General features: G+C 39.1%; 1 protein-coding gene across 2 annotated transcripts in view; it reads left to right on the top strand.

The window, feature by feature from the left end:
* The window catches only part of LOC133648901 (bromodomain-containing protein 8-like), a 29,244-nt gene extending 1,656 nt beyond the window's left edge, over positions 1-27,588 (top strand). Inside the window, exons 2-19 of one of the 2 annotated variants that reach the window (XM_062045426.1) lie at positions 1,663-1,759; positions 5,169-5,238; positions 5,309-5,358; positions 5,459-5,581; positions 5,661-5,741; positions 5,837-5,901; positions 7,952-8,115; positions 8,195-8,386; positions 9,681-9,777; positions 13,169-13,308; positions 14,672-15,095; positions 15,166-15,203; positions 15,294-15,493; positions 15,567-15,659; positions 15,746-15,814; positions 16,338-16,623; positions 20,239-20,283; positions 26,771-27,588. In XM_062045426.1, coding sequence (XP_061901410.1) covers positions 1,663-1,759; positions 5,169-5,238; positions 5,309-5,358; positions 5,459-5,581; positions 5,661-5,741; positions 5,837-5,901; positions 7,952-8,115; positions 8,195-8,386; positions 9,681-9,777; positions 13,169-13,308; positions 14,672-15,095; positions 15,166-15,203; positions 15,294-15,493; positions 15,567-15,659; positions 15,746-15,814; positions 16,338-16,623; positions 20,239-20,283; positions 26,771-26,830 — 2,294 coding nt within the window. In that variant the 3' untranslated portion in view covers positions 26,831-27,588. The remainder of the gene's footprint in view (positions 1-1,662; positions 1,760-5,168; positions 5,239-5,308; positions 5,359-5,458; positions 5,582-5,660; positions 5,742-5,836; positions 5,902-7,951; positions 8,116-8,194; positions 8,387-9,680; positions 9,778-13,168; positions 13,309-14,671; positions 15,096-15,165; positions 15,204-15,293; positions 15,494-15,566; positions 15,660-15,745; positions 15,815-16,337; positions 16,624-20,238; positions 20,284-26,770) is intronic. The other variant, XM_062045427.1, reaches the window with a different exon arrangement.
* The last annotated feature ends 390 nt before the right edge of the window (positions 27,589-27,978 follow it).

Here is a 27,978-nt window from a genome sequence, read left to right as displayed (position 1 = left end):
AACTGGCAGATAAATTTCCATGCAATGTTCATATTGTTGTTACTCAGCCAGTGTTTGTGGGTCTTAGACTTAGACTTACTTTTTATTGTCGTTCAAATTTGAACTTTACAGTACAGATAAGAACGAAATGTTGTTGCATTAGCTGGTTGGCAGTGCAGGATAAAAAAGCAATAAGGTGCAGATATAAATAAATAGATTACTGTAAAGATAAATATATTGCACTTTTGCATATGCATCTACGTTTATGGATGTATGTTATATTGTCTTTATATTCCAGCGAGTTCATCCATTTTTGGGGGGAATTGAGGGGATTATTATTATGCGTTCAAGAGTCTTACGGCCTGAGGGAAGAAGCTTTTACAGAACCTGGAGGTTCTGCTACGGAGGCTGCGGACCTCTTTCTAGAGTCCAGCAGTGAAAACAGTCCTTGGTGGGGTTTGGAGGAGTCTCTGCAGATTTTCTGAGCCCTGGTCAGGCAGCGGCTTTTTGCGATCTCCTGGATAGGAGGAAGAGGAGTCCTGATGATCTTTTCCGCCGTCCTCACCACTCTCTGGAGAGACTTCCAGTCTGAGGCACTGCAGGCTCCAGTCCAGACAGAGATGCAGTTGGTCAGCAGGCGCTCTATAGTGCCTCTGTAGAATGTGCTGAGAATGGGGGGAGGGAGCTGGGCTCTTTTCATCTGACGCAAAAAGTGCATGCGCTGCTGAGCTCTTTTTACAAGAGCTCCGGTGTGTAGGGACCAGGTTATATTGTCAGTTATCTGCACCCCAGGAACTTGGTGCTGCTTACCATCTCCACCGCTGTGCCGTTGATGAAGAGTGGAGCGTGGCTGGACTGGTGCTTCCTGAAGTCGACAATGATCTCCTTGGTCTTGTCGACATTCAGGACCAGGTTGTTGGTTCTGCACCAGTCAACCAGATGTTTCACCTCCTCCCTGTAGTCCATGTCGTTGTCACGGATGAGGCCCACTACTGTCGTGTCGTCCGCATACTTCACAATGTAGTTAGTAGTGGACCTGGCGCAGCAGTCATGAGTCATCAACGTGAACAGCAGCGGACTCAGGACGCAGCCTTGGGGGGAGCCGACGCTCAGGGAGATGGCACTGGAGGTGTTGTTGCCCACTCTCACAGGTTGGGGTCTGTCTGTGAGGAAGTCAAGCAGCCAGTTGCATAGGGGGGTACTGAATCCAAGGGGGGCCAGTTTGCTCACCAAGTGCTGCGGGATGATGGTGTTGAATACTGAGCTGAAGTCCAGAAACAACATCCGCACGTGTGTGTCCTTTCCTTCCAGATGTTTTAAGCTCAGGTGGAGTGCAGAGGAGATGGCGTCCTCTGTGGAGCGGTTAGGGCGATAAGCAAACTGGTATGGGTCGAATGTGGGGGGAAGTCTGGAGACAATGTATTCCTTTACCAGCCTCTCGAAGCATTTCATTACAGATGTTTTTTGGGATAAGTCAGTATTTTAACAAAAAAGTGTTTGATTGTGAGGCATTAAAAGCCACAAAATGCAACGGGTCCATCAGACCCACAAACACTGGCTGAGTAACAACAATATGAACACCACACAAGGGTTAAAGTGTTGTGTATACAATTTATTTCAGTATGAATTGATATTCCTTTCTGCATGTTTTTTTATGCTGTTTGTTTCTTCTCTGTGTTCCAGAACATAAGATTCTGAATGTGGGGCCAACGGAACCCTGGTCGGTCAGGGAAAAACTGTGCCTGGCCTCCTCTGTTATGAGGAGTGGTGACCAAAACTGGTAATTAAAACAACAACACATGATTAATTAGGGGTGTAACGGTACACAACAATTTCGGTTCGGTACGTACCTCGGTTTAGAGGTCACGGTTCGGTTCATTTTCAATACAGTAAGAAAACAACAAAATATAAATGTTTTGGTTATTTATTTACCAAATTTGTAAACAATGGCATAACATACATATACACACAGGGTCCATTGCCAGGGTTAATGTGGTCAACATATGTAAAATAAAAACTAAATAAGATAAGGCTCAGAATGGTTTCTTAACAAAACCTTTCTACATATAATGTTATTTTTTTGATTGATTGATTGAGACTTTTATTAGTAGATTGCACAGTACAGTACATATTCCGTACAATTGACCACTAAATGGTAACACCCGAATAAGTTTTTCAACTTGTTTAAGTCGGGGTCCATGTTAATCAACATTAAACTGCCTCAAGTTGTTGCTCAGATTAAATAAAATGACAAAACTTTTCTTCTACATATAAAAAGTGCAACATTAAACAGTTTCAAGTCAACTCAGCTTCAGATTAACTTTTCTTTCCCCCCCCAGCCTGGCTAACTTGGCAGTAAGAGGATATATGGGCTTATTGTTCTTCCACCATAGAAGTGGGTCAAAATCTAGTTTTTAATGCAATATGGTCTTAAATCTGCTGCTATAAAAACATTTGTTATTGCTTTAGCCCTGCCTGACTCGCCGAGGAGAGGCTGCTTGAATGCGGTGGTGACGCTTCAAATGGGTTAGCATGTTTGATGTGTTGTCAGAAGCAGCTGCTGAACAATGTTGGCAAACCTCTGTCCTCCATTGTTGTATCGCGCAGCCAAAGTGTTTCCAAACGGGAGATCTTAATGAGGCAGGAGGGTCTTCCAGCTCTGGCTTTTACATGTTGTCGTAGCCCGGTCGCTGCTAGCATGCCGTGTGTTGTGCCTCCGTGTGCATTGTTTACACAACGTGCGGTATGCTACTTAATATGTCCGTGTGGAAACTCGTTCGGTACACCTCCGAACCGATCCGAAACGCCAGTACCGAAACGGTTCAATACAAATACACGTACCATTACACCCCTATGATTAATAGTTATTAAGATCCTTTTTATGTACTGTGTTTTTACCCATAATTATTATAAATGTACAGTGGATTCTCGATTTACAAACTTCATTGGTTCTTGAACATAGTTTGTAAATCAAAAATTAGGTATAGTGAAGCAGAGTTCCCCATAAGAAACGAAGTAGGGCTGGGTGATATGGACGAAAAAGTATATCTCAAAATATTTTTACTTAAACTCAATATTCGATATATATCTCTATATATTTTTCGGTAAAAGTATACTGTGAAAGTCTCTCTCTATGGTGGGTTCTCCTGGTGCCAACAGATCTTCTGGGAGCCCAGTGATCAGGTTTGAACAAAGTCTTTTATTGCAAGCACACATGCCCACGGATGGCCTGCTTTCCAGCAGTCTTCGCTCTCGTGACTTTTCAGTCTGCTCCTTCTCTCAGTCTCTTGGGCATGTGTCTTCTCCTCCCACTCCAACCACATGTCTCGTCCCGGCTGCTGCTAATAAGGGTGACAGGTGATTAGATAACAAGCCCCAGCTGGGCAATCTACTCACCTGCCGCTGACTTCGAGGCCGGTCCTTACACACCCCGCTCCGCGGCAGGCCCGCAGACCACGCCCCCTCCACATATACATATAAAGATATTAATTTTTGAGCAATATTCAGTGAAATTAAAGTGAATGATAACTGTACTGTAAACAGTCAGTGGCACTTTTATTAACCCAGTTAGTCAAGATGGGTATTAACAGCACTGCTAATAAGGGTGACAGGTGATTAGATAACAAGCCCCAGCTGGGCAATCTACTCACCTGCCGCTGACTTCGAGGCCGGTCCTTACACACCCCGCTCCGCGGCAGGCCCGCAGACCACGCCCCCTCCACATATACATATAAAGATATTAATTTTTGAGCAATATTCAGTGAAATTAAAGTGAATGACAACTGTACTGTAAACAGTCAGTGGCACTTTTATTAACCCAGTTAGTCAAGATGGGTATTAACAGCACAGAAAAGAAACTGTTTAAGTAGTACAGAATTACATAACATAAATAAAATAAAATAAATATTATTTATACGTAAAATAAATAACATAGCTGTGCAAATAATACAAAAGGTATCATACACAGATTTAAAAAAATACATTTGCATGCAGGCACTTTGTGATTTCCCTTCCTGGTTCGATGACCCGCCCTATCTTGCATCTGATTGGTCTGTCTCTAACCAATCGTGACTCATCATAGTAAACAACCAACCAGTCATGTATGTTCTTTTACGTGCAAGCAGGTCTTGGAAGGAGGAAGGGGAGGGGTTTAGTAGCCCATGGAGTGGGAGCGGGGAGAACAAGGAACACAACATATAAGCGGCGTTTGGTAATTTTAACGTGAAATAAATTATATCGCTATTACGATATTTTCTTAATTCATATCTTGTTTAAAAATATATCTTACAAACTCAATATATCGCCCAGCTCTAAAGCAAAGTAAATATGAATATTGGGTTCAAGCCTTTTAGTAGACTTTGAACACAATACAATATAAATTGTTATACAGTACTGTATATCAAACAATGGATCAACTTTCTATTCAAAAACTATTTGAACTGTGCTGTATGCGCTGCTCTGGCTACACACGCACACACAGAGAAGCCACCATGGTGCCCTCCCAAACGATCAGAAATCCTTAACTTTAACAACCATATTGCTGCAATAATAAACATTAAAAAAGTAAAATCTACGAACATCAAGAAGGAGCCCCCCCGTTCCGTGTGTGTATCTTATCCTCGCTTTGCAATAAGTCTGCTCTGGCATGTTTTTCCAAAAAAGGCAGATGTCTTCACAATTAAAACTTGTTGTGGCACGATCCCAGAGCCTGCTTCGTCAATCTTTGTCAATTATACTTGCGAGCGCCATTAATGTACAGTACTCCTTGCAAATAGTCTTTTTTTTTTTTTTATCCACAGGGATTGTGTCTTTTTTTCCACGCTGGTCTGTTGGCTTTTTGAGACTCATATTGAGTTACAAAAGTGGACAAAACTAATCCAAATGGGATAAACACAAACAAGGCACACAAACTGAAGCACTAAGAAGTGAGTGTGTCTTGTGCAGAAAGTTGAGTAGAAGGCTGTGCCTTCCCTACCATGATACACCCGGCGTTTTTGCCTGTAGCACGAAAATTAATGACTAAATGAAAAGTTGGTACACAGAGATATGGGTCGCCACAGAGGCATACTTAAGCAAACCGGAAACATTATCAATCGAAAAGTTGGCAAAAAGAAGGGTTCGTAAATCGAGGTTCCACTGTATACGATTTTCTGAAGTAAGTGAAGTGAATGGTCCTCTTGTGATTGTAGGGTGTCTGTAAGTAGAGCCATCAAGCCTTTTTCTGAGCCTGGTCGCCCACCTGACTGGTTCTCGCAGAAAGTAAGAGACTCCGCCTGTTTTTACAGAGGTGTTGTAAGGATTGTGATTCAATCATGTCTTTATTTTTCAGCACTGTGCCTCACAATATTCTGAGCTGCTGGAAGCAACAGAAGCTCCTAAGTCAGTTATCAGTCATACCAACAAAATTAAGACCCTTTGCGGTAAATTTTGTTTACTTTAGACCAGTTGTAAACCGTGTTGAATTTGTTTTGTGTTCCAGACGTAAGCGCGGTGAGAAGGGCGAGGTGGTTGAGACCATTGAGGATGTAATAGTCCGCAGGCTGACTACTGAGAGAATAGAGGAGCTGAAAAAACTACTACGAAACACACAAGAGCAGTACAGGTAAGCAGCATCCTTAAAAGGAAGCCCTTTAACCACTTGTGTGGTGAACTTTTACACCCTGTAATATCGACCTGTGCAGAAAGTTGAAGAAGGAGGTGGATCTAATACAGACAGGTCACATGGACCCCCAGCTGAAGGAGCTGTGGGCAGAGAACACAATGTAAGATGACTTGTTCAACCTATCTTAGTTCTCTTCGTTTTTATTTTTCACATTTTGTCATCCTTATATACTAAACTGCACATCTACAACTACAGAAAAAAGAAGCAGGAAGAGGAGGAAGCAGAGCAGAAGAGGAAAGCAACAGAAATGGCATATCAAGGTGAGTTTGGTTGCAATGTAAAATATTTACAATAGGGTTTCATCTTTCACTTTAAGATGTCTTAAAAGAGTTTGTAAACCAGAGGTATTTATTGTTTATTTGTGATTAACTATTCCTTAACTAGAAAACAATATTCTATCATCTATTACTTAGTTTGGGCGAGCCATGCATGAGTGGTAACTAATGTTGCCCCACAAAATACACAAATATTTGTGGTTATTAGTATCAACATTTTAGCCTTTTGCTGTATTTAATGCATTTGTACTCTGATTTTAAAAGGTTTTGCTGTTTTTAAAAACATATATTTCGTGCCTTAAAAAAGAGCTGTGTACAATATATGACTTAAATTTGTTTTCATGTTAGTGTTTTCATGTAAAAAAAAAAAAAAAAAAAAAAAGAGAGCAAAAACTTATTTTGAAAGGTTGGCGGCAGTAATCTTGCCTTAGCGTTGCGCTGCAATCTTTTACATGTAGGAGAAGCCCTGCTTCTGCTATGTCTTATTCTCTAGAAAACCAAGTGTGTACTGCCACCCTTCCATTCTAATATGTTAATGAGCGAGGGCGAAACTGAAGCGCAAAATCCACATTTGTGGCAAGTTGCCACAAAATAGGCCTGGACGATATGGCCTAAAACTAAACTCTTTGATTTATTTAGAAAAAAAAATTATTTAGCATTTTTTCCGATCTTTTTCCTACTTTAAATTTCTTTAGATCGTCTGCGACTAAAAAACTCGATAAAATCAATGTATCGCCCTGGCCTACCATAAAGCAATAAATATATGATAAACACTTGTTTGTTTTTTTTGGTGCTGACTGCTCAGTGCTTAATCTCACACAACAATTAGGAATCGACGTAGCTGGCAGAAGAAAGAATTTACAGTATTCGGTACTGACGATACCAAAAAAGCAAGTATTGATGTATTATTTGTGTGTTGGAATCGACTTCAAAGAGTTCAAAGATTTTTTATTGTTAACGACTCCATGCATGCAGGACAGACAGAAAAATCAAAATACAGTTTCTCTCTCACCCCCACCCTTTCTCATCCAAGCTCGGGGAGAGAGTAGCCGCTGCGTCCACCCACGCCGCCAAACAGTTTGTCATTTTTAAAAACAGAAAAGGAAAAATGACACAACAAAGGACGCCATGTTGTCTCGTCAAAATTAAAACAAAGTTCTTCAGCAAAATAACTGTACTTCAGAAGTACAGATAGGAAACAAAACAACAATATTTTTGACGACCCTAAAATGTCATTATTGTAGAGCTTTGTTAGTTGACTATTTTTATTTTCTTGCAGTTGAGATGATGCCATCTTTAATATTTGTCTGGTTCTTTGATGTCTTTAACAACAAGTACTTTGCCTTCTTTCTTTCCCTTCATGTAGGTTTATAAAAAAATGTTGCAGTTGGTGCATTTTGTCCTGCTGAAGTTGTGCGCTCTCTTGGCAATTTTGGGATAGTACCTCATTAATGTAGACCAGTGATTATCAAACCTGATAGAAGTACAACTAGTGGTACACGGGCTCCATCTAGTGGTACGCCAAATAATTTCTGAATTATGTTCAATCAATCTTATTTGATTTATTATTTAAGCAGTGTTTTATTTTCCTGTATTCAAACACAGGTTTGATGTTCAAACTGTGTGTAATGTTACAGTGGCCAAAAATATAAATATACTTATTAAAATAAATTCTATGCCTTGTTTTTAACAAATATTTAAGCCAACGCTACTGTATTTTAATGTTGGTCATTATGGTGGTACTTGTAGAGCCAAGTGTTTTCTGAGGTGGTACTTGGTACTTTTTTTCCTACATGCTTCTTTACCTCAACAAAGCCACTTTTTTGTTGGTTAACTTAATGATGATGACAGGCGTGGTATTATTCTTCCTACAAGACATTATTAGCTTGTGTAGATGTAGTTGACATCCACATCCACCACCCTTTGATTGCAAAAAGTTGGCCACCTGTTCCGCTGCTGAAGCAGCTGCATGTTGTTTTGTTTTATCGGTGTCATATTATTAGATATACCACTCATGAACTGTCTTGTCTTCTAGCTCGTCTGGCGATTAAAAACACCCCCAAGCGTTTACCCAGTGTCACTGTCCGATCCCCTCTGGGTACCAGCCCCCCCTGCATGGAGGCCCAGACTGATTCCTCAGTCCCCATGCCACCTTTAGAACCTACAGGCATTTCCTCAGATGACACCAGCACACACTCTGTAAGTAGGTGCTTGCATACAGTGTATTAATCTGTGTGTGACACAACACGTTAGTTTTTATTTCTGCTGTTTTCACAAGGACCAAGGTGGAGGGATTTTTCTCCCCTTGACTGAGGGTCCAGGCCCAGGTCCTAAAGATGGAGGTATGGCCTCTCTCATAGATGACTCCCCACAGAAGAGGCTCCTACAACAGAAGGCCACACCTCCGCCTTCTCCTCTCCTGTCAGAGCTGCTGAAAAAAGGCAACCACATCTCGGCCAGCACTCGCCTTGTGAGAGCCAGCTTAGCCTCTATTCATTAAATCGTTAATAAACATTAAGTACTAATAATAATACATTTAATATCTAATGCACTTTTAATCAAGCTAGAACTCAAAGTGCTACACAGTTAAAAACAGGGTGGAGGAGACTAAACATACTCAATTAAAACAAAAAAGAAGAGGTTAAAACATCTTATTGACATTTAGCAACCATATGCCTTTCTGAATAAACAGGTTTTCAGGCCTATTTTAGAAGATTCTAGGCTCTGAAAAGCCCTCAGGTGAATTGGGAGGTTGTTCCAAAGGTGTGGTGCGGCCATGCAGAAGACTCTGTCCCCCATGGTGGAGAGCCTGGTGGTGGGGACATGTAGGAGCAGGGTGTTTGTTGATCTTAGTGTGTGGGTGGTGGACTGTAGGGTGATGAGTTCTTGAAGGTAATTAGGTGCATTTCCATGGATGCATTTATAAGTTTGTAGCAAGATTTAAAAGTTGATCCGGGATGAGACCGGGAGCCAGTGCAGTGACTGAAGGATGGGGGTGATATGCTCGTGTTTATGGGCTCTCATCAGGACACGGCGGCACTGTTTTGGATGTATTGTAGCTTCTGGATTGTCTTGCCAGGTATCCTGGCGAAGAGCCTGTTACAGTAGTCCAGCCTTGAGGACTTAAAGACAGGGACCAATTGTTCTGATGCTGGGAGAGATAAAGCGGGACATAGTCTTGAAATATTGCAGAGGTGGTGAAATTAGGTTTTGCAGAGATGTTTTATGTGGTCCTTGAAAGTCAGGTAGGGGCTGAGCCAAACTCCCAGGTTTGTTGCTGCGGAAGAGAGAAGAATGACCTGTCTGTCAAAGTTTAAGTTGTGACATAGGTGGGGAGTGCACCTGATGAGGGGTACCAATGAGGAGTGCTTTCGTTTTATTGCTGTTCAGCTGAAGGGAGTTGCTGTTCATCCATGCTTTGATTTCTTCAAGGCAAGAGTTGAGGGATGACAGTGAAGAGGTTTGGGGCAGTTTTAATGTAAAGTTGTGTCATCAGCATCACATAATTCATGAAGCAAAGTTACATCTCCAATATTTAAATGCACTTTATAGTTACCTGCATGGTTATATTGCATGTGAGGATAAAGTGAAGTTATACTAAACAGGCAGTATCTTACTTAGAATAGGTACGTTTACAGACGTTTATGTACAATATGAGTGTAAAGTAACAGACACACTAAGCATTCATTTGTCAATTTACAGCAGACTGAGTTGCATAACTGCTTTTAATTGTACGGGATAAAAACCCGGTTTTGCTATTACAGGTTGCTGACGGAGACTCCTCTGGAAACCTTAGCAATGGATTACAGACTGCTGCTGCCGTCGCCATGCCATTACCATCTGGCCATGATGTCCTCACAGGTAAATATGCTCAATGAAACTTAATTCAAGCTTAACTTAACTCACTCTTAGCCCAGGCTTTTTTTTTTGTTTACTGTTGCTTGCCATCTGCTTGGTTAGCAATGATGTTAAAGAGACCTCATTTTTTTAAATTAGACAGGATGTCACATTTTACCTGTCCAAAATAGTTGGAATCCCCCGCGTAAGCATTCCATTTAGTTGTAAACAAATGGCATTCTGGTCACCTTCTGTGACCAGAATGTTTTTAACTCCTGTTATTTGCTGGAGGCTAAATTGCAGTGTCTTTTAGGAATAGTTGAAAGGACAGTGTTGTATGTGGGGGACAGGTGGTGTCGCAGACCACCTCCACTGTTCAGAGATGGTTTTTCAACCTTGACATAGATTGCTTCCCTCACTACTCTTTTCGTACCGTCCGTCCTCCCTGTCCAGAATCTGTACATTTTTGTTCTGAAAAGAGTGCTGTTTCTCCTTGAGGTGCAGGTAGACAGCCTAGTCTTGGCCTGAATAGTTTGCCCGTCTATGCTGTGCCATGCGTCGGCTTAGTGGTTGTTTTGTTTCCCCAATATATGAATCAGTGCATTCATCATTACTGGATAGCATACACCAGATTGTTTTTGTGAGTGTGGGGTGTCTGGTCTTTAGAATGCTCCAGTCTCTCTCTGAGGGTGTCGCCTGGTTTGAAGTGTACTGGAATGTTGTGTTGGTTAAAAAATCTTTTGAGTTTCTCAGATAGACATGATGCATATGGAATGACAATAATTTTGCATCTGTCACCTTTTTCCTCCTCATCCACTCTGTTCTTGTTAATTTTGGATGCACTTTTCACAAACGACCAGCTGGGGTAAGCACAGGTTTTGAGGGCTTAACTCAAATGCCTAAGCTCTTTCTCTTTGTGATGTGGGCTGGTAGGAACATTATCAGCTCTGTGTTGTAGGGTTCTGATAATGCCCAGTTTGTTTTCCAGTGGGTGGCGTGAGTCAAAAAGTAGGTATTGATCGATATGTGTGGGTTTTCGGTAAACCCCGACATGGAGGCCCCTGTTATCTCCAATGTGGACATCAGTCCTAAAAAGGCAACCTACTGTCTTTGACATACTCACATGTGAACTTGATGCTTTTGTCCACTGAGTTAATGTGTTCAGTGAAGGCATGCACTTCTTGGCTTCTGATTTTCACCCGTGTGTCATCCACATAGCTGTACCAATTACTTGATGCTGTTGCCTTAAAAGACCTCAGAGCTCTCTTTTCCATGTCAAGGTTTGCTACTATTGGGGATGCAGGTGATCCCATGATACAACCATGTTTTTGTTGGTAAAACGTTCCCATGATGTGCAGGTTCTCCGGATTGTTTAATATGCAATGGTCACATTTCCTTATTTAAACTCAAATGTCAGTCTACCCCAGGGCAGCTGTGGCTACGAAAGTAGCTTACCACCACCAGGTGTGAATGAATGATGGGTTTTTAACATGTAAAGCGACTTTGGGTACTTAGAAAAGCGCTATATAAATCCCAGGTATTATTATTATTATTAAATGTGAAACATCACTTCGACACAGGTCGCATTAAAGGTAAGAAGTGTTCGATTTATTTTTAGGTTGTTAAGGCTAATTACAATGATACACTATAAAATTGTTTGTCTTAAAATGCACACATTTAGTTGTATTCAATGGCAAAAAATGTCAAATGGCTCTCACGGAAATACATTTTAAAATATTTAGGTTTAATGGGTCTCACAACCAAAAAGGATCCTATCGGCTCCGACTATTATTAATCTTTTTGTTAATTTCCTGTCAATAACTGCTTACTTTCTGCTGTAAAGCACTTCGATCTACACTTTAAACTTTATTAAGCACTTATTTGTCGATGTTTTTTAATAGCAATCTTAGCTATTAGCATGCCTGCTCTTGGCTTGCTCTCGTGTGTAACATGTTAAGCCTTGTCCTACAGTGATAAATATACCTAATAATATGAGATACTAAAAAATGCAGTTTATTTGCTGTATTGGAGGTGATAATTATTAACTTAGGGAAGCGGCTCCACAGTGTGCATAGAGACACATAATTAGCTCGAGGGACTATGAATAAATGCAGAGTCAGCCTGAGAGGTTCGGCATTAAAAGGCATTGATCGGCAATTGCGATAACATACTTTTTCATGATAATCGTCTGATATCAGTGTTTCCCATAAACTGCCAAGATACCTGTGGCGGTGGGGGCGTGGCTATGGGCGTGGTCACCATGACATCATCGAGAAATTTGCATACTTTACTACAATGATATGATTTTCTCTAAAAAGGCTCAAAAAAATGTATACTTACTAATTAATAACAGTTTTGTTTTACACATCCATCCATCCATCCATCCATTTTACAATATAATTACAACACTTTATGTACATATTTATATACAGATTTGAACAATAAGTTATTCACTGAAATATATTTATTAATTGTGGTTCTTACAAAAAATATATTTTATAAAATATAAAAGCTAAAATGTCTCTTAAAGCTCTGCCCCTTTAATTAGTGCATACTAAATAATTTAACTTTAGCCTACTACTACAACCATATTATTTACCAGCAACATAAAGTGAAACAGAGGAAGAAGTGTCCTGCCACAGTCAGTAACAAATAAACAGAAAACAGTAGTGGTCAAATACAAATAAGGCAACAAGAGAAGTATCCTACACTTCTCTTTTGTAAAGTAAATCTGAACAGCCTATATGGGCATCTACATCAACTATATGATTTGCCTGAGAAGCTGGACAGGGCAAAAAAAAAAATATATATATATATATTATTATTATTTTATTTTATTTTATTTTTAATTTTATTTGTGGCGGACGTAATTCTTTCGTGGCGGGCCGCCACAAATAAATGAATGTGTGGGAAACACTGGATATTGATTAGTAGCTGACTGATCCGCACAGCTCTGCTTAACACGCTAATAGCAGTGTTTATGTCACCGTTCGCACGTTTTGCTGTATTGTTCGCTTCAACAGCAACACAACAATTCCTCACTATGTACCAATCACTGTGACGGTGAGCAAGGTGCAAATGTATTACTTAGTTATAAATGTATTTATACTATTGAATAATTTCTATTACTATTATGTTGAGCCTGCATTTCACAAAATTCTGTAAAAAATAAAAAGGTACTCTTTTTTTTTTTTTAACAAAATATGTAGGTTTTCTATTTAACCAAAAGTACAAATTTAGCACCAGTATCATTATAAAATGTAACCACCTACATTTTTTAACCGGCTAGGAGTTTTTAAGTTGACAAAAGAGTAACTTCTAAGCTAAAAAAGAGGCCTCTTTCACTGATACTGTTCTTCATTGCCAAAAGTCAGTGATTTACTACATGTGTTTTATATTCTTGCTTTATTTGCAGAAGGGGAACTCGAAGCTGCAGTGAAGGCAGAGCTTGGTGAGGAGACGGGGTTAGTTGAGGACATCGTAGCTGTATCTTACATGGGAGATGAACTAGATTTGGAGACTGTAGGAGACATCATCGCCATCATCGAGGAGAAGGTACACACTGTCTCTGCTTTGTCTATTTTTTTATGACAATTATGCAGTTTTATGTCCCAAACAAGACATGGGTTGTGAAAAACCTTAGTAATACGTATCTCACTTAAAACGTATACATAGTAGACAGGGTTTCCCCTAGATTGCCAAGATACCTGTGCTGGTGGGGGCATGGTCACCATGACGGCATCATATAATTTGCATCATTTGTTATGATGATATGATTTTCTTTAAAAAGACTCAAAAATGTATACAGTTCATACATTTAAAACAAATATTTGTTATTAAACACTATTTACATATATTTGATATTATATGGCTTCGCTATATTTTCAATTGCTGCTACTTAGCCTATTGTGCACTGTACTTTGTTGTGAATTTTTCAAGCGTCTACAGACTTTTTCTGACTTTTTCTTTATTAAAAATGACACATCTAGCACCTTTTTCTGGTGTTATTTTAGACTGTTCTTGTGTTTACAACTTTACTTCTTACCCTGGATGCCCCCGACGAAAAGTGAGCTGCAGCAAGCATGACGTCACACTTTCTTCGCCCTGCTGCTCCTTTCTCTCATTAAAAGCCGCCATTGTCCTCTTTAATATTTGCACATTTTGTAGATGGCTGTCTGCAGGTATATCTGGGATATATCAAAGTTATGTCCACATTGTAGACATGCTGATTACGCTCCAGACAATCTCGCGCGTCTCGTTTAAATCACAGCGCTGTTTTGATGATCAAAGTCTTTTTTCGGCGACCACATTTCAGTGCATCACTATTGAATAGTGCGCACTTAATAGGCTATATATATCCATTCATACTGTAACTATCTGCTAGTGGTGATTGTTTTATGTTTGTGTGGTTTTTGATGTGATGTTTATATTTCCCATTATCTCAAACACACCATCCGTGCCTGAAAGCAGATTGGCGGAGAATGAGGAATTGTTGTTGCGTGTCGTGGGAAGCACGGAGACGAAAGCGTTTGCACGGGAGGTAAAACCTGTTGGAATTGGGAAGGCTGTTATCATAAGATTCTCAATAACGTTGAAAATAGTAAGCGTCTTGACTTTTGACTTCTTCTGGAGGCTACAATGCATTAAATTAATTTTATTTGTTTTTACGTAAAACAAAACCTTGTTTTTAAGGTGTGTGGCCATGATTTTAAGATTTTGCTTTCAGTTACTTTAAAGGGAGAAACCCTGGTAGATATTTGATACTGTGTGTTACTGCAGAGCTGATATGTGATTCATACGGACACGTAGCGCACTGAGTAAAAAAAGTGTGTCAAATTAACCCCATTTTTCAAACTACAGTTTAACCCAGCTACTTATATAAGGTCTAATAAGAAGTGGATCTGGCTATGCTCCCAAGGTTGATGACTCGGTGGAGGCTTTGGATGCAGCAGCAGTGGAAGCAGCTCTCTCTCTGTGTGAAGAGGCTGTTTCAGAAGGACACACACTCCCGGGTCCCTGGGAGACTCAGGAATTAAAAGAAACAGACCAGACTTCCACAGTCCAAGACTCTGACCACATACAGGACCCTTGTGATGTGGCAAGTCTGTCCATCTCAACCCCTGTTGGCGTGGAGACACATAGTCAACCGGAAACTACAATCGCAGAGGAAGATGTCAAGGAAAACTGTGACAGCGCTGTGACAGAAAGAGAGGTAACGTCGGGCGATGTTGCAGCTAGTGGTGAGGTAACAGAAGAGGGCACTGCAGGGAAGGAGGACACTGATGTAGTCGTGAAGAGTGAAGTAGAGTGGAACCAGCCTGAGACGAACCCACCTTACCTAGGTGAACATACTACATACACACTAAAATGATTGCTTTGGTGGTTTTAATCTTCTACTGTTTTGATCCACAGATTCTGAGGACAGTTCTATCTCTGGCAAAGAGTCTAAGGTACTAGGCGTAAACGTTTTGCACACTTTAAATGTTTTGGGGGAAAAAAATGCTTCCATTTACGTAATTGCTGTATGTGGTTGACATTAGGAGGTCAAGGAGGAGGAGGTGGGGAGTGAGTGTGACCCTGAAGAAGGGATGGAGCTCAAAGAGGAGTGTGGCGAAGGGGAGGGTCCCTATTTGTCAGAGGTGGAGCGAGCAGCCAGCGAGAGTGAAGATGGCTATGGGCCGTCCTCTCAACGCTACATGGCGGATTCATTAGCGAGCAGCCCTGCCTCGTCTTCCCAGCTGTGAGCAGCCGATGTGCTCATGTCTTTCAGGTCAATTTTGATTGTCTTTACAGCCATTCTTTTTTCACCCCAGGTCTACATGTGGTGAGGACCAAGAGGCTGTGCAGGCCCAGAAAATCTGGAAAAAAGCCATCATGCTGGTGTGGAGAGCCGCAGCTAACCACAGGTGGAGCTCTACAGCTACCTAATATTCTTGCTCATGTCACATTGTGCTTCCCCATTAATCAATTCTGGAATTAAATATTTTTTCAGGTATGCCAGCGTCTTTTTACAGCCTGTGTCTGACGACATTGCCCCTGGTTACCACAGTATTGTACACAGGTGAGATTACACTGTGCATTCTCACAATCAAACAGTCCATATACTCACATTAACTTTTAAATCAGAGGTGTCAATACTTTTTACAACAATAATGAATGTTGGTTGACTTTGACACATATTGTACATTAAAGATGCTCAAACCTATCCACTGTAGGTCAAAATATGCCAAACTATCCGAACAAAAAACATTTCAATCTTAGCTTTGTGTTATAGGTGACAAAGCTAGTTTTGTAATATATAATAATACAATATATATTTTATTAATGAATTGATTTGACTTTAAGAAAATGTTGGTGGTCAAAAAAGTGCTGGGGGCAGAAAATCCACCCAGAAATACACACTTTGGACTTTCAAAAGTGTGCTCTTGACTGATGCATTAAAAACAATAATACAGAGGCTGTCTTAACAGAATCCCCACTTGTTCTTGATAGCCTCAATTATGTAATACCGATAATTCCAAATGTAAATCGTAGTTTATTAGTTCAACTCTACTTTTCTGTTCTCCAACATGCTCCTGTTTCAGACCCATGGACCTGTCGGCAATAAAGAAAAACATTGAATCCGGTGTGATCCGTACGACGGCAGAATTCCAGCGTGACATCATGCTGATGTTTCAGAATGCCGTCATGTACAACTCGTCAGACCACGACGTATACCACATGGCGCTAGAGATGCAGCGTGACGTCCTCGAGCACGTCCAGCAGTTCCTGGCCACCCAGCTCATTATGCAGACCTCTGAGAGTGCCATCTCTGCCAAGAGCCTCCGTGGCAGGGAGGGAAATCGCAAACCAGGCGAGCCAGCTGAGAAGGTGTGTTGAGCTACTTAAATGGGGAAAAGTAAATGTTTCTCCAATGTCTCGATGTTAGGTCTGTGGTTTGAACTGCGACGGAGCATTTATTTAGGTGTACCAGGACTCAAATATGTTTCAGATTGAGCAAATCACTGAAATGCACGCTAATGATTTTTATGTTCTATTAAGTTCTAAAATGGCCTAATTAGCCTGAATATTTTCTTTGCAAGTTCTTGGACCTAATAAAACTAATGAGTTTGGATGCCCACGGTCTTGTAAAGTGGATCAATGACTACAATTATGATTACTAATAATGGCATTAATATTGTTATAGGAACCTATGAAATATTACATTTAAATTTGAACTAAACTTCCAGATTAAAATCTGTTTTTGTTCTCAAAATGTGCCTTCAGCATGTGTGTTCCTTACTTTGTACATAACGGTGTATATATAAGGTAAACCTTTTATAAAGATGAGTACACCCCTCACATTTCTGCCAATATTTTATTTTGTTTTTTCAAGCTTAAACACAGAAGAAATGACACTTTGATAAAATGTAAAAGTAGTCTGTATACAGTTTGCATAATCAGTGTCCACTCTAAGTAACAACACACAGCCATTCATGTCCAAACCGCCGGCAGCAAAAGTTAGTGAACCTCTAAGCAGTGTTTCACACAGAACGCCAATCTATTTGTGGCACTGGGTAGCAGGGTATAAAAGCACAAATACAAGTAAGTGCCTAAAATCTACTCAAGTAAAAGTACAAATAAAAGTATGCAAATTAGACAATGTCGACAAACCCACATAAAAGCAGGTTATTGACATTGTCTAATGTGCAGCGCGATCATTTTTATTTAAAAACGTGTGTGCATGCGAGCGTGCGAGACCCGCTGCTCATTGAGAGCCATACATGCTTTCATGATGGTCTCCCTAGGTGCCTAATAAGACATCAAATTGTGCTTATGAGTTGTGTTAAGAAGCAGAGTTACAATGCCATGGACTGTTCACCGTAACAACAAGCAGCATTCACAGACAGTCCCAAACATATAATGTGTTTATGAGCAAGCGCAAGCCGTGCCAAATTTAATGGCGGCGGTCCAAATGTATTGGTGGCCAGCCGCGATAAATAATTGAATGTATGAATTGGGAAACAGTGCCTGAGGTAAAATGTCAAATTGAACATAATTGTGGTCATTTTCCACCTTCAGCATCATGTGACTTGGTTACAAGGTCTCATTTGGTGTTATCGCTCTCGTCCTCTTTCATGCAATGTTTTAACATTATAGTCGAGTGGAAGAGGATTCCAGATGCATCCTGTAAAGCTCAAATGAACTCCACTCCAAAGAGAGTTAAGACAGTGATGGAAAATAATAGCCACACAAAATACTCTGGGCATTTTCACTTAGGTGTGTATGCACTTTTGTTTCCCACAGTAGACTGTATGTCTTTATGTTCAGTTATTTTTTTAAACTCAAATCCAAGTTGTACACTGACTTCTTACCATTGTATTAAAGTGTCATTTATTCCGTGTTGTCCCATGAAAAAATAACATATTTGCAGAAATGTGAGGTGTACTCACTTTTAAAATATACTACCTGAGTCTCTGCTGTTTATTTCTAGTATTCTGACTGACTTTTTTGCCAATATCTACCCAAGATCTATTAGTATTAATTTCCAGCCTAATGTGCTTTAGTATAAAATAGAATATTCCTTAGCATGTCACACATGTAAGGTTTTTTGTTCAGTGTTTGTGTATGGCTGTTAAATTGACCTATTTAGTAATGTTGTGGGCAGAAGTTCACATAGACTCATCATGGGCATAAATGTAATGTAGTTTTGGTTTTGAATTATCTTTTAGAACAGTTCTTTTCCTGGTTGCAATGATTGTACTACATACAACTTTAGTGCCTTTTTAAAAACAAGAATTGGGTTCATGCACTTTTGTAGCAATCAACAACTACTGCAATAGTTATAGCTTGATTAGTTTGACCACTTTTATTGAGTTGATTGATATTAATGTTTTATTATCATTCCACCCTGGATAAAGAACAGTTCAAATAAATAATTTAAAAAACAATTCATACCCGGGGTGAGTGTATTTAAATTTAACCTATACAAACTTTTTATCAGCATGCACATTTCACATTGGGTCACATCTGGTCTCGCTTTATGACAAAATAACAAGCAATTGTCCTTTACTAACCTGATTCCTGCATGCAGACTCCCTTCACTAACCTCTGAATGTCTGGATGTGTTTGTCTGCCATTGACGCTTCAGCTTCCTGTTTTTTGCTTTTACATGAATATTCTATTATGTGCTTATTGGTTTACTATTTGTAGGACCAGTAAAAATGTAGAGCTTGCATCCTTTTTTGTAGGGGTTTGAAGTATTTTTCACACTTAAAGCAGCTTTGGCAATAGCTTTTATTCAACCCCGTCACAATGATGCCAGAAACTCCTCCCATTAGTCCGTACACGCTTTAGTGTTTCAAATAGCCTTCGAACTGTCTAGATTGGCCCAGATTTAAACTGTCGCTTGTTTAAACATCTCTAAAAATGACCATGGAGATCTAGTTTTGACATGTTGCTTAATGTGGAAATTGTATTAAAGTGGGTGAAAATGACTATTTGACAGTTAATTGTGGTCTCACAGTACTTGGCAGAGATGGGCCAACTAATTGATTCCTGAGTAAAGGAGCTGTTTGCTACATTTACACAGATGGCTAGAGGGCGCCAACTTTCCAAAGTATTTTACATTTTATATATCTCTTGTAGTACGTAATGACTAATTACGTACTGTACGTAGATAACACATGCACATGTGTGTTGTTAGCTCATAAAAGCTGTCATTGAATGTATATTCTATCATAACAGCAACATAACAAGCAGCAAATTGTTTGTTGCTTCTCTTGGACTGCTCTATGCATGTACATGTTGATGAGACAGGGCGAGGGACCGCCGTAAACACCAATCATTTTATTCAGGCCGGTAAAAAACGTTATTACATACATTTTGTAATTGTGAAAAACAGACAATTGTCAAACAAATGTATTCTTTTATACCACTAATGATAACATAGGCTATCCAGTGGTGTTTTTGTTATTTTTTGCTTTGAGAAATGTTACTGTATGGAAGTTGCAAACAGCATGTTTAATTATCAAGAATTCTGTCTGTTTGGATTGTCGTGAAGTAAATTGGAGCACACTACGACCATGGTTGATTTCACTGAGCACCATCGATCTGCTCAATACAACCCTAACGTTGAAATATTAACAACATTAAAATTATGTAGTAGTCAATCACGGACGATTCGTCAAATATTTGTTGAGTGTTTTGTCATTGTTGAGTTGTTTGTGCTGGAGGCTTGTCTATAGTCCTAAGACAGTTGTCTTTTTTCTTTAATGTCATACTTCAGTTTTACCTGCATTCTTGTGCATGGACAGTATAAGATGACTGTATGATGTCTGTCTTTGTGTTGCTATGTACATCTCTACACGTTTCTGATTGGGCGCGCATCCCTTCCACTTCACAGTTTGACGCAGATTTCAATGACTGTCACTTTCGTTTATGTATGTGTGTGTGTGTGTATGTAATTCCTCTCTCTTTCTCACTCCAATGTTTGTCCTCCTGCAGGACATGGTCCCAATGGCCTCTCCTGCTTTTCTTCTCTCTCTCTTTGTAAGTATGCAGGTTCTCCGTCAGACTTCAGCAGAAGCTGCCCTGGCTCCGCGCACGCATTTTGTCATTGAAACGAACTCATCACACGTCTTCTCTTTTCAGTTGGACATTTGTGGCATAATCATGATCATATTGGGTCACAGAAGTACTAGCGATATGCATTTGATGAATGAAAGCGTATTCAAATAATGGTTTAATGCAATCAATCCTTTCAAAAATTGTTACCCCTGTATTGTTTTAAAGCGAGTACTATTACCTAGGGATGCTCAAAAAATCAATTCAGATTCTAAATTGATTCATAATTTCCAAAAGTTGATGAACAAAGTTTTTTGTTTTTTTTTAATTTCAGAAAAAAATGTTTTACAGTAAATTTTTAAGCAATGCCTACTCACTGCGTTAATATGTCAGCAATCAAAATGAGGTTTTGTAACCTCTAACTTGTTTGGAAAATGTTTTATTATAAAACAAGTAATACTTTGCGAGAATCGTATTGAATCAATTCGGAATTTAATCGTCACTCAAAGAATCGGAATCGGATGAAATAATCCCACCTCTACTGTTACCCCAACACGCCGTTTTCAGAGTTGTGAACAAAGGCTTGGGTAATTTCATCATTAATTTAGAAATTGTCAAGTCTAATATAAAGTGTAAGAAATAAGTACTTTTGGGCAAAATCCTTTGACTGTTGTCAAAAACTATTTAGGATAATGAAGAACTTTGCAATTATCCCTTCTTCATCGCACTGATCCTTCGTGCTACTGCCCGTTAGATTGTCCCATCATTACTGCAATTCCCTAACTTATTGATTTATATCACAAATTGTGTTCTATCATTAAAAACTCAAGAGGAGCAATCACTTTACAGCCATTCTATAACTTGGCTATGTTGCACACGTGTATGCTTGGAATAGAGTCAAAAATCTTGCCAAAAACATCAGCGGTATGCGTACACATTAGTGGTCACCACATACTTTTGGGGCTATACAAGATTTGACCTTAAACGTTTCTTGTCAGCGCTAGATGACGCAAGAAACGATCATTACAGACTTTTGAGTTGCGTTGTCTTCTGTTTTTTTGAAGTTTATATCTAGCCTTTGAATGTAAATTTGCTGTTTCTTGTCAGTAATTTTCAACTGATGTTGTAGTGTTCCAAGATGTCATCAGAGACAGCTAATGCTAAATGTCAATCAAGTTAATCCCAGTTTTTGGATGACCCTCAAACTGTCAGCCCTTCTTCATGTCAAACAAGAATCACGTTGATTATACAGCATGTCTGACACATGATGACCAAGTTAGGGTCAGAAGTTAATCAGTCGATGACCTTTTGACCACTACTTGTATGTATTTGTTGCAACTTTTGGCTGTTTTATCCTCACTGCTTTGTGAAGACGACACTTTGTATCACCTAAGTAAAAGTGGTGACAATTGGAAGTACATTTGATCTCGTTTAAGCTCACCCTGTCTATGTCTACAACCTGTCTACAGGTACAAGCTCATCCGGATTCCACAAGGAACACAAAAAAATTACAATTATAAAAATCACATTTTGCACAAATTGAGAAAAATGATCTCAACAAATTGATGTACAGTATGTTAAAACACATACTTCGTTATCGCTTATTCTTCTTTAACGTCTGACAAAAGTCACAAGATAACATAAAATTAAATGTTTTTCCCGGTCATTTCAACAACCGCTTCTGTGGACGTGAGTCATTCAATCCAAAGGATGTCCACCTAAATGTGTCCCATCGTATCAGTTTATTGTAGCCACTGTTTCACTCAGTGGCAGTGAGACAATAGTCTAATTTGTGTAATTGGACAGTGTTTGTGTGTGGACGGTTAACACTGACCTTTTTGGTTTGTGTCATAAGAAATGTATGATGTGTTTTTACACCTTGTTTACTAAGGTTGGGCGATGTAGACAATGTAAATTATTTCAATTTGGCCGACCATAAGGCTTTAATACTATCGTTACTTCGGGATAAATCATGTTGACATATTTTGTGTCTCGCAAATTTGACTGGCGTGTCCTCAACGCAATGTAGTATTCTCGTTAGCATTCCACAGTGCAAAGCCATTTCTAAGTCAGCAATCCTCTCCGTGGCAAATAAACTAAGTGTCATACATGGAAGTATTAACCCCAGACAACAGAATTAGCTAAACATGCTACACTCCACACCAGAGGAGGATATTGTTTATTGTTTATTGAATGGATCCCCATTAGCTGACGCCAAGGCGACTGCTAGTCTTCCTGAGGTCCATATAGGAGCATACAAAATTAAAATACAAAGAATACATGCATTACATGTACGGATATGCTAACCGCTAACTGCACGCTAGAGCTTTTGAATGTAAACAAAGGCGGGGGGATTGATATAAATATCGACAGCAACAATACCAAATAAATTACAGTAGAAATTGGTTCTTGAACATGGTTCATAAATCAAAATATGTATAGTGAAGCAGAGTTCCGCGTAAGAAACGATATAAACATGTATAATTGGTTTTAGCCTCAACAAAAGTCCATATTTTAGTAAAAAATGCACACTTTGAAGACAATATAATGTGTATACAGTAGGAATAGGATTCATATAGCCCCATTCGTCGCAGTTTACCTGACACATGAAGCATGACAAATTGAGGGGATGCACCATCCATTTTAGTCACCAGACAGAATATCTTAAAAATGTGTCTTGGGCAATTCCAACTTTGACCACAGCATCAGTTGCTATATAGAGTGGCGCTTTCCATCATTTTCAGCAGACTGCATTGCAAAATGATTAACCCCCTACATTCCTCTCATGCAAGAATGGGGCCATATTAATCCCTTCTTGCTGTACTGTATATACTGTGTATATATACTGTATATATATAAAAAACATAACAATTGAACTGTCAACACACAAAAGTCCCTTTGGTGGTGTCCAAAACGTTAACAACCATGTTGCTACAATAGTTAAAAATAATTATAATAATAATTTTAAAATTGTGTCGGCAAATATTTGTGGATGCCGGTCCTCTTTATAAACTTTTCGAACCACCCTGCTTGCTTTAAATTGTTCTTCCGTGCTGGTTCCAGCATGGTCACTTCTGGAAATCAAGTCGCCATATAAATTTGCTGTCGCAAATGATTGCCTCTAAAATGCTATCACCTGCTAGCTGCTTTTCATCTGTCCACACGAGCAACAGTTTTTTAACTTGGTCTTGCGCTTTCTCTCCGTCCTTGTGAATATATTTGACCTCTTTGACAAAGTCAGCAACCATATGAACATACTTCTTGTTTACCATTAGAGATGTCCGATAATATCGGCCTGCCGATATTATCTGCCGATAAATGCTTTAAAATGTAATATTGGAAATTATCGGTATCATTTTTTTTTTTATTATCGGTATGGTTTTTTTTTGTTTTTTTTAATTAAATCAACATAAAAAACACATGATACACTTACAATTAGTGCACCAACCCAAAAAACCTTCCTCCCCCATTTACACTCATTCACACAAAAGGGTTGTTTCTTTCTGTTATTAATATTCTTGTTCCTACATTATATATCAATATAGATCAATACAGTCTGCAAGGGATACAGTCCGTAAACACACATGATTGTGCGTGCTGCTGGTCCACTAATAGTACTAACCTTTAACAGTTAATTTTACTCATTTTCATTAATTACTCATTTTCTATGTAACTGTTTTTATATTGTTTTACTTTCTTTTATTATTCAAGAAAATGTTTTTAATGTATTTATCTTATTTTATTTGATGCATTTTTTAAAAAAGGACCTTATCTTCACCATACCTGGTTGTCCAAATTAGGCATAATAATGTGTTAATTCCACGATTGTATATATCGGTTGATATCGGTATCGGTTGATATCAGTATCGGTAATTAAAGAGTTGGACAATATCGGATATCGGCAAAAAGACATTATCGGACATCTCTATTTACCATGGTTGCAATTGTGAACTTGTTTCTTCCGTATTTGCGAGGCAAATCAGCAATGTGTGCGCCATTGGCGTACTCCTCGCAAATGGTCATTTTTATGTGTACCGCGTATTCTCCCTTCTTTCCAGGCTGGTTTGTTGGCTTTTTGAACCCATATTGAGTAAGCAATATATACACAACTTGGTGAATGGCGAGAAAAGAAACAGACTGTAGCACTGAAGAGTAGGCAATGGCAAATCTAAAAGTAAAAAAAAAAATTTAAACATCCAGCAGTCTAATTGTAATGATGGCAGCCCATCTTAAATAAATGACTACTTTGGAAATACTGCAGGCTGTGGTTAACAAACAGGATATTAGATAAAGCTGTAACTGTTAAAAGAAACTACTTACATACATTTACAAAGTACATATTAGTTTGATCTCGTTGCTAGGAGGAAATGCTATGTTTAACACAAAGGTAATAACCCTCCGTCAACCAATCAATGCACACCCATACTCAAACATTTGTATGAATAAACCTCAACAAGAAAATGCCTTGCTTTTAAGTCATTTCTCCAGTTAGGTAAATTAGAGGAGATTAGAAGAAATAAAGGCATGATTAGGGTTGCACGATATAGATGATATATGATATAAATGATACAAAACTTGCTGTGATAGAGCTTTTAATACTATCGTTAATATCGTGATAATGCATGTTGATGACACATTGAAGTTGTGTCCAGCAAATTTGACAGCAACAGGAAAACGAACGTGTCCGCAACGCAACATATCATTCTCACTAGCGGCTAACATTTTTCTACAGTGCAAATCAGTTCCCAAATCGCTAATCCCTGCCTCCATGGCGGGAAATAATCTGTTTTTTACAAGTAGGCTTATCACTGAAGGACAAGGAATCGTTAAATATGCTACACTACACACTGAAAGGATTCAAAAAAGCATAGAAAACCTCAGTTATCACTTTTGAATGCAAACATGCTTGGGCGAATTGATAAAAATACTGATTAGTATTGATACGGCGTGGCGTAGTGGGTAGAGCAACTGTTCCAGAAACCTGAGGGTTGCAGGTTCGCTCCCCGCCTCTTACCATCCAAAAATCGCTGCCGTTGTGTCCTTGGGCAGGACACTTCACCCTTTGCCCCCGGTGCCGCTGACACCGGTGAAATGAATGATGAATGATAGGTGGTGGTCGGAGGGGCCGTAGGCGGAAATTGCAGCCATGCTTCCGTCAGTCTACCCCAGGGCAGCTGTGGCTACGAAAGTAGCTTACCACCACCAGGTGTGAATGATTGATGGGTTCAGAAAAACATGTAAAGCGACTTTGGGTACTTAGAAAAGAGCTATGTAAATCCCAGGTATTATTATTATTATTATTATATCAGTTGAAAGTCAATGCTACAGCAATTACATTTATATTTTTTGTGGTCGCCAAATTGGTTTTTTTTTAATCGTTTTTGTTTACGAACTCAGAAAATAAAAGCCGATCAACATTTTTAGCTTTTCTTTACTTATTTTTGCACTATTGACTTTATTTTGCTCCAAATATTGCATGGAATAAAAGAGAATAAGGAAATTACTTAAATGTTTTATTGATATTGTGACACCCCCATAATGTGTTTTTACCTGATTTGTATTTCTGAGAAATATTAGTATGAGCAATACTGCTCCTGTAACTGGTTGGCATTGAAGAATAAGTGCTTATTATGTTTAACAGAAGTATAGAAACATGTTACATCAGAAAGTAAAAGTAAATTAACAATTAGAAGTAATAATTGTTTTGAGAAAATCTAATTTTTTTTATTGTGATATATATCGTTATCGCAGGAGGTTGCAGTATATATATCATGATGTAGATTTTAGGCCGTATCGGCCATCTGTAAGTACAACACAGTTTTATTGCATGTGAAAGCAAAGAAAATCCCATTGAAAATGTACCCATTTCCAGTCCACTATGTCACACACATTGCTAAAAGTTTCACAATCTTCAACATCACCTTGATATTTTGTGGAGTGAGGTTGTGTACAACTGGGATTGTGTGTTTGCCTTTTTGAAAAGCAGCAACAACAAGAATGCATCCAAGCTAAACTAAAACCAGAGTTGTTTTAAGGCCATCACAAGTCATCCACAGTCCTGTAGTAACTGCACCTTCACCAGAACATGTAGACCCATACAACTTGTTTTCTTCTCATAAAAATATCCACAAACGGTTTGGAATTTGCTCCAGTGACGTATCCCCAGCCGGCAGATAAAGACTCATAATGCTTTCCTGTGTTTTTGTGTGTGTCGGCATGATCTAATTTATTTTCTTCTCTTCAGTTGAATTTTCATGTGATCATCATTTTTTCTGTTCTTCATTTGAGGAGGAAGCCGCCTGAGGTGGACCTTTTTTGTTGTACTATTTGTGCGTGTGAGGGCGTCAGTCACCACTTCACTCTGTCCAGCTAACCCTTGACCTTTCCCAACTTAAATGTTAATTCTTTTTCTTGCTCTTTTCTGTTTGACCCCGCTTCTTTCTCCTCCCCCTCACCTCTTTCTCCACCATAGGATGGGGGCACCAGGGGTCGCCGTAGTGCAATGGAGGCCGACCTGAAAATGAAGAAATAAACTTGACCCTCGGGAGGCAGAACGTTGGGAGCAGAGAAGGTGGAAGTGAGGCGTAGTGTTTGAGTAGAGAGTTCAGTGTGCGGGCTTAGCGTGTTAGCATCTGTGCTAGTGCTATTGTTGTTTGCTATAGATGAGCGTTGCGTGCGGATATGATGTGTTATGATAAAGCTGCATCTTCTTTTGTTTGCAGTTAGGACCTTGGATCGTATTCAGGCATCTCTTTGATGGTGCGTTCACTGACATGTGAAAGTGTTCCATTTTAAATGGCATTTCATTTTCCCACTGACCAATGCAAACATGTTCTGTATGTTCTCTATTTTGTTTTTTTTAATATATTTTATTTAGGGAATTTTTTTTACAAGTGACAAATCATTGCACACTTTATCTCTCTGTGTCAGTGATTTATCACCGTTTCCATGACTTGACTAGGAGAACGTCTGAAAACGAATCCAACCTTTCAAGCTAGCATCACGTGCTTGGTAGTGCACTTTGGGGGGGAAAAAGTGGTAAATAAGACGAGTCAGTTGTTGCTGAACTAGTATTGATGTGTCCCCACGTATCACTTTTAGGGTGATGCCAGAGTGTGTGGCGTGATAGCATCAGACAGCTTGTGTAATGTGTTCTAGATGAGAGTCAGAAAACAGCTTTTTTTTACTTGTCTGATGGGCCATCAAGAGTTTGCGTTTGCGTAGCTGATTTATGTATCATAGTGTATGTTTTGTTGTACATTTGTTAAATAAAAGATTTGTTCTAATCTACGGTCATCCCCTCTTTGTTGTTTTTCCCTATCAAATAAATACTTTCAAATGAATTTAACATACATAATGCAGAAAAATAGTCTTTATAAACTAATTTGTATTTGTTAAGAAAACATCTGTATCGGGTATTGTTTTATTTTATGTGCACAAATGTTACTTGTAGTTATGTCTGTTTACAATTTAAATCAGGTCCCCAAACTTTTGGACTCGGGGGCTCATTGGGTTAAAAAAAAATTAGACGGGGGATGGGCTATATATATATATATATATATATATATATATCAATCATCATATATATATATATATATATACCGTATTTTTCGGAGTATAAGTCGCTCCGGAGTATAAATCGCACTGGCCGAAAATGCATAATAAAGAAGGAAAAAACAT

The sequence above is a fragment of the Entelurus aequoreus genome, linkage group LG04 (assembly GCF_033978785.1).
Source record: "Entelurus aequoreus isolate RoL-2023_Sb linkage group LG04, RoL_Eaeq_v1.1, whole genome shotgun sequence".
Classification (NCBI taxonomy): domain Eukaryota; kingdom Metazoa; phylum Chordata; class Actinopteri; order Syngnathiformes; family Syngnathidae; genus Entelurus; species Entelurus aequoreus.
The sequence above is the reverse complement of the archived record's forward strand: the minus strand, read 5'-3'. Positions and strand labels throughout refer to the sequence as shown.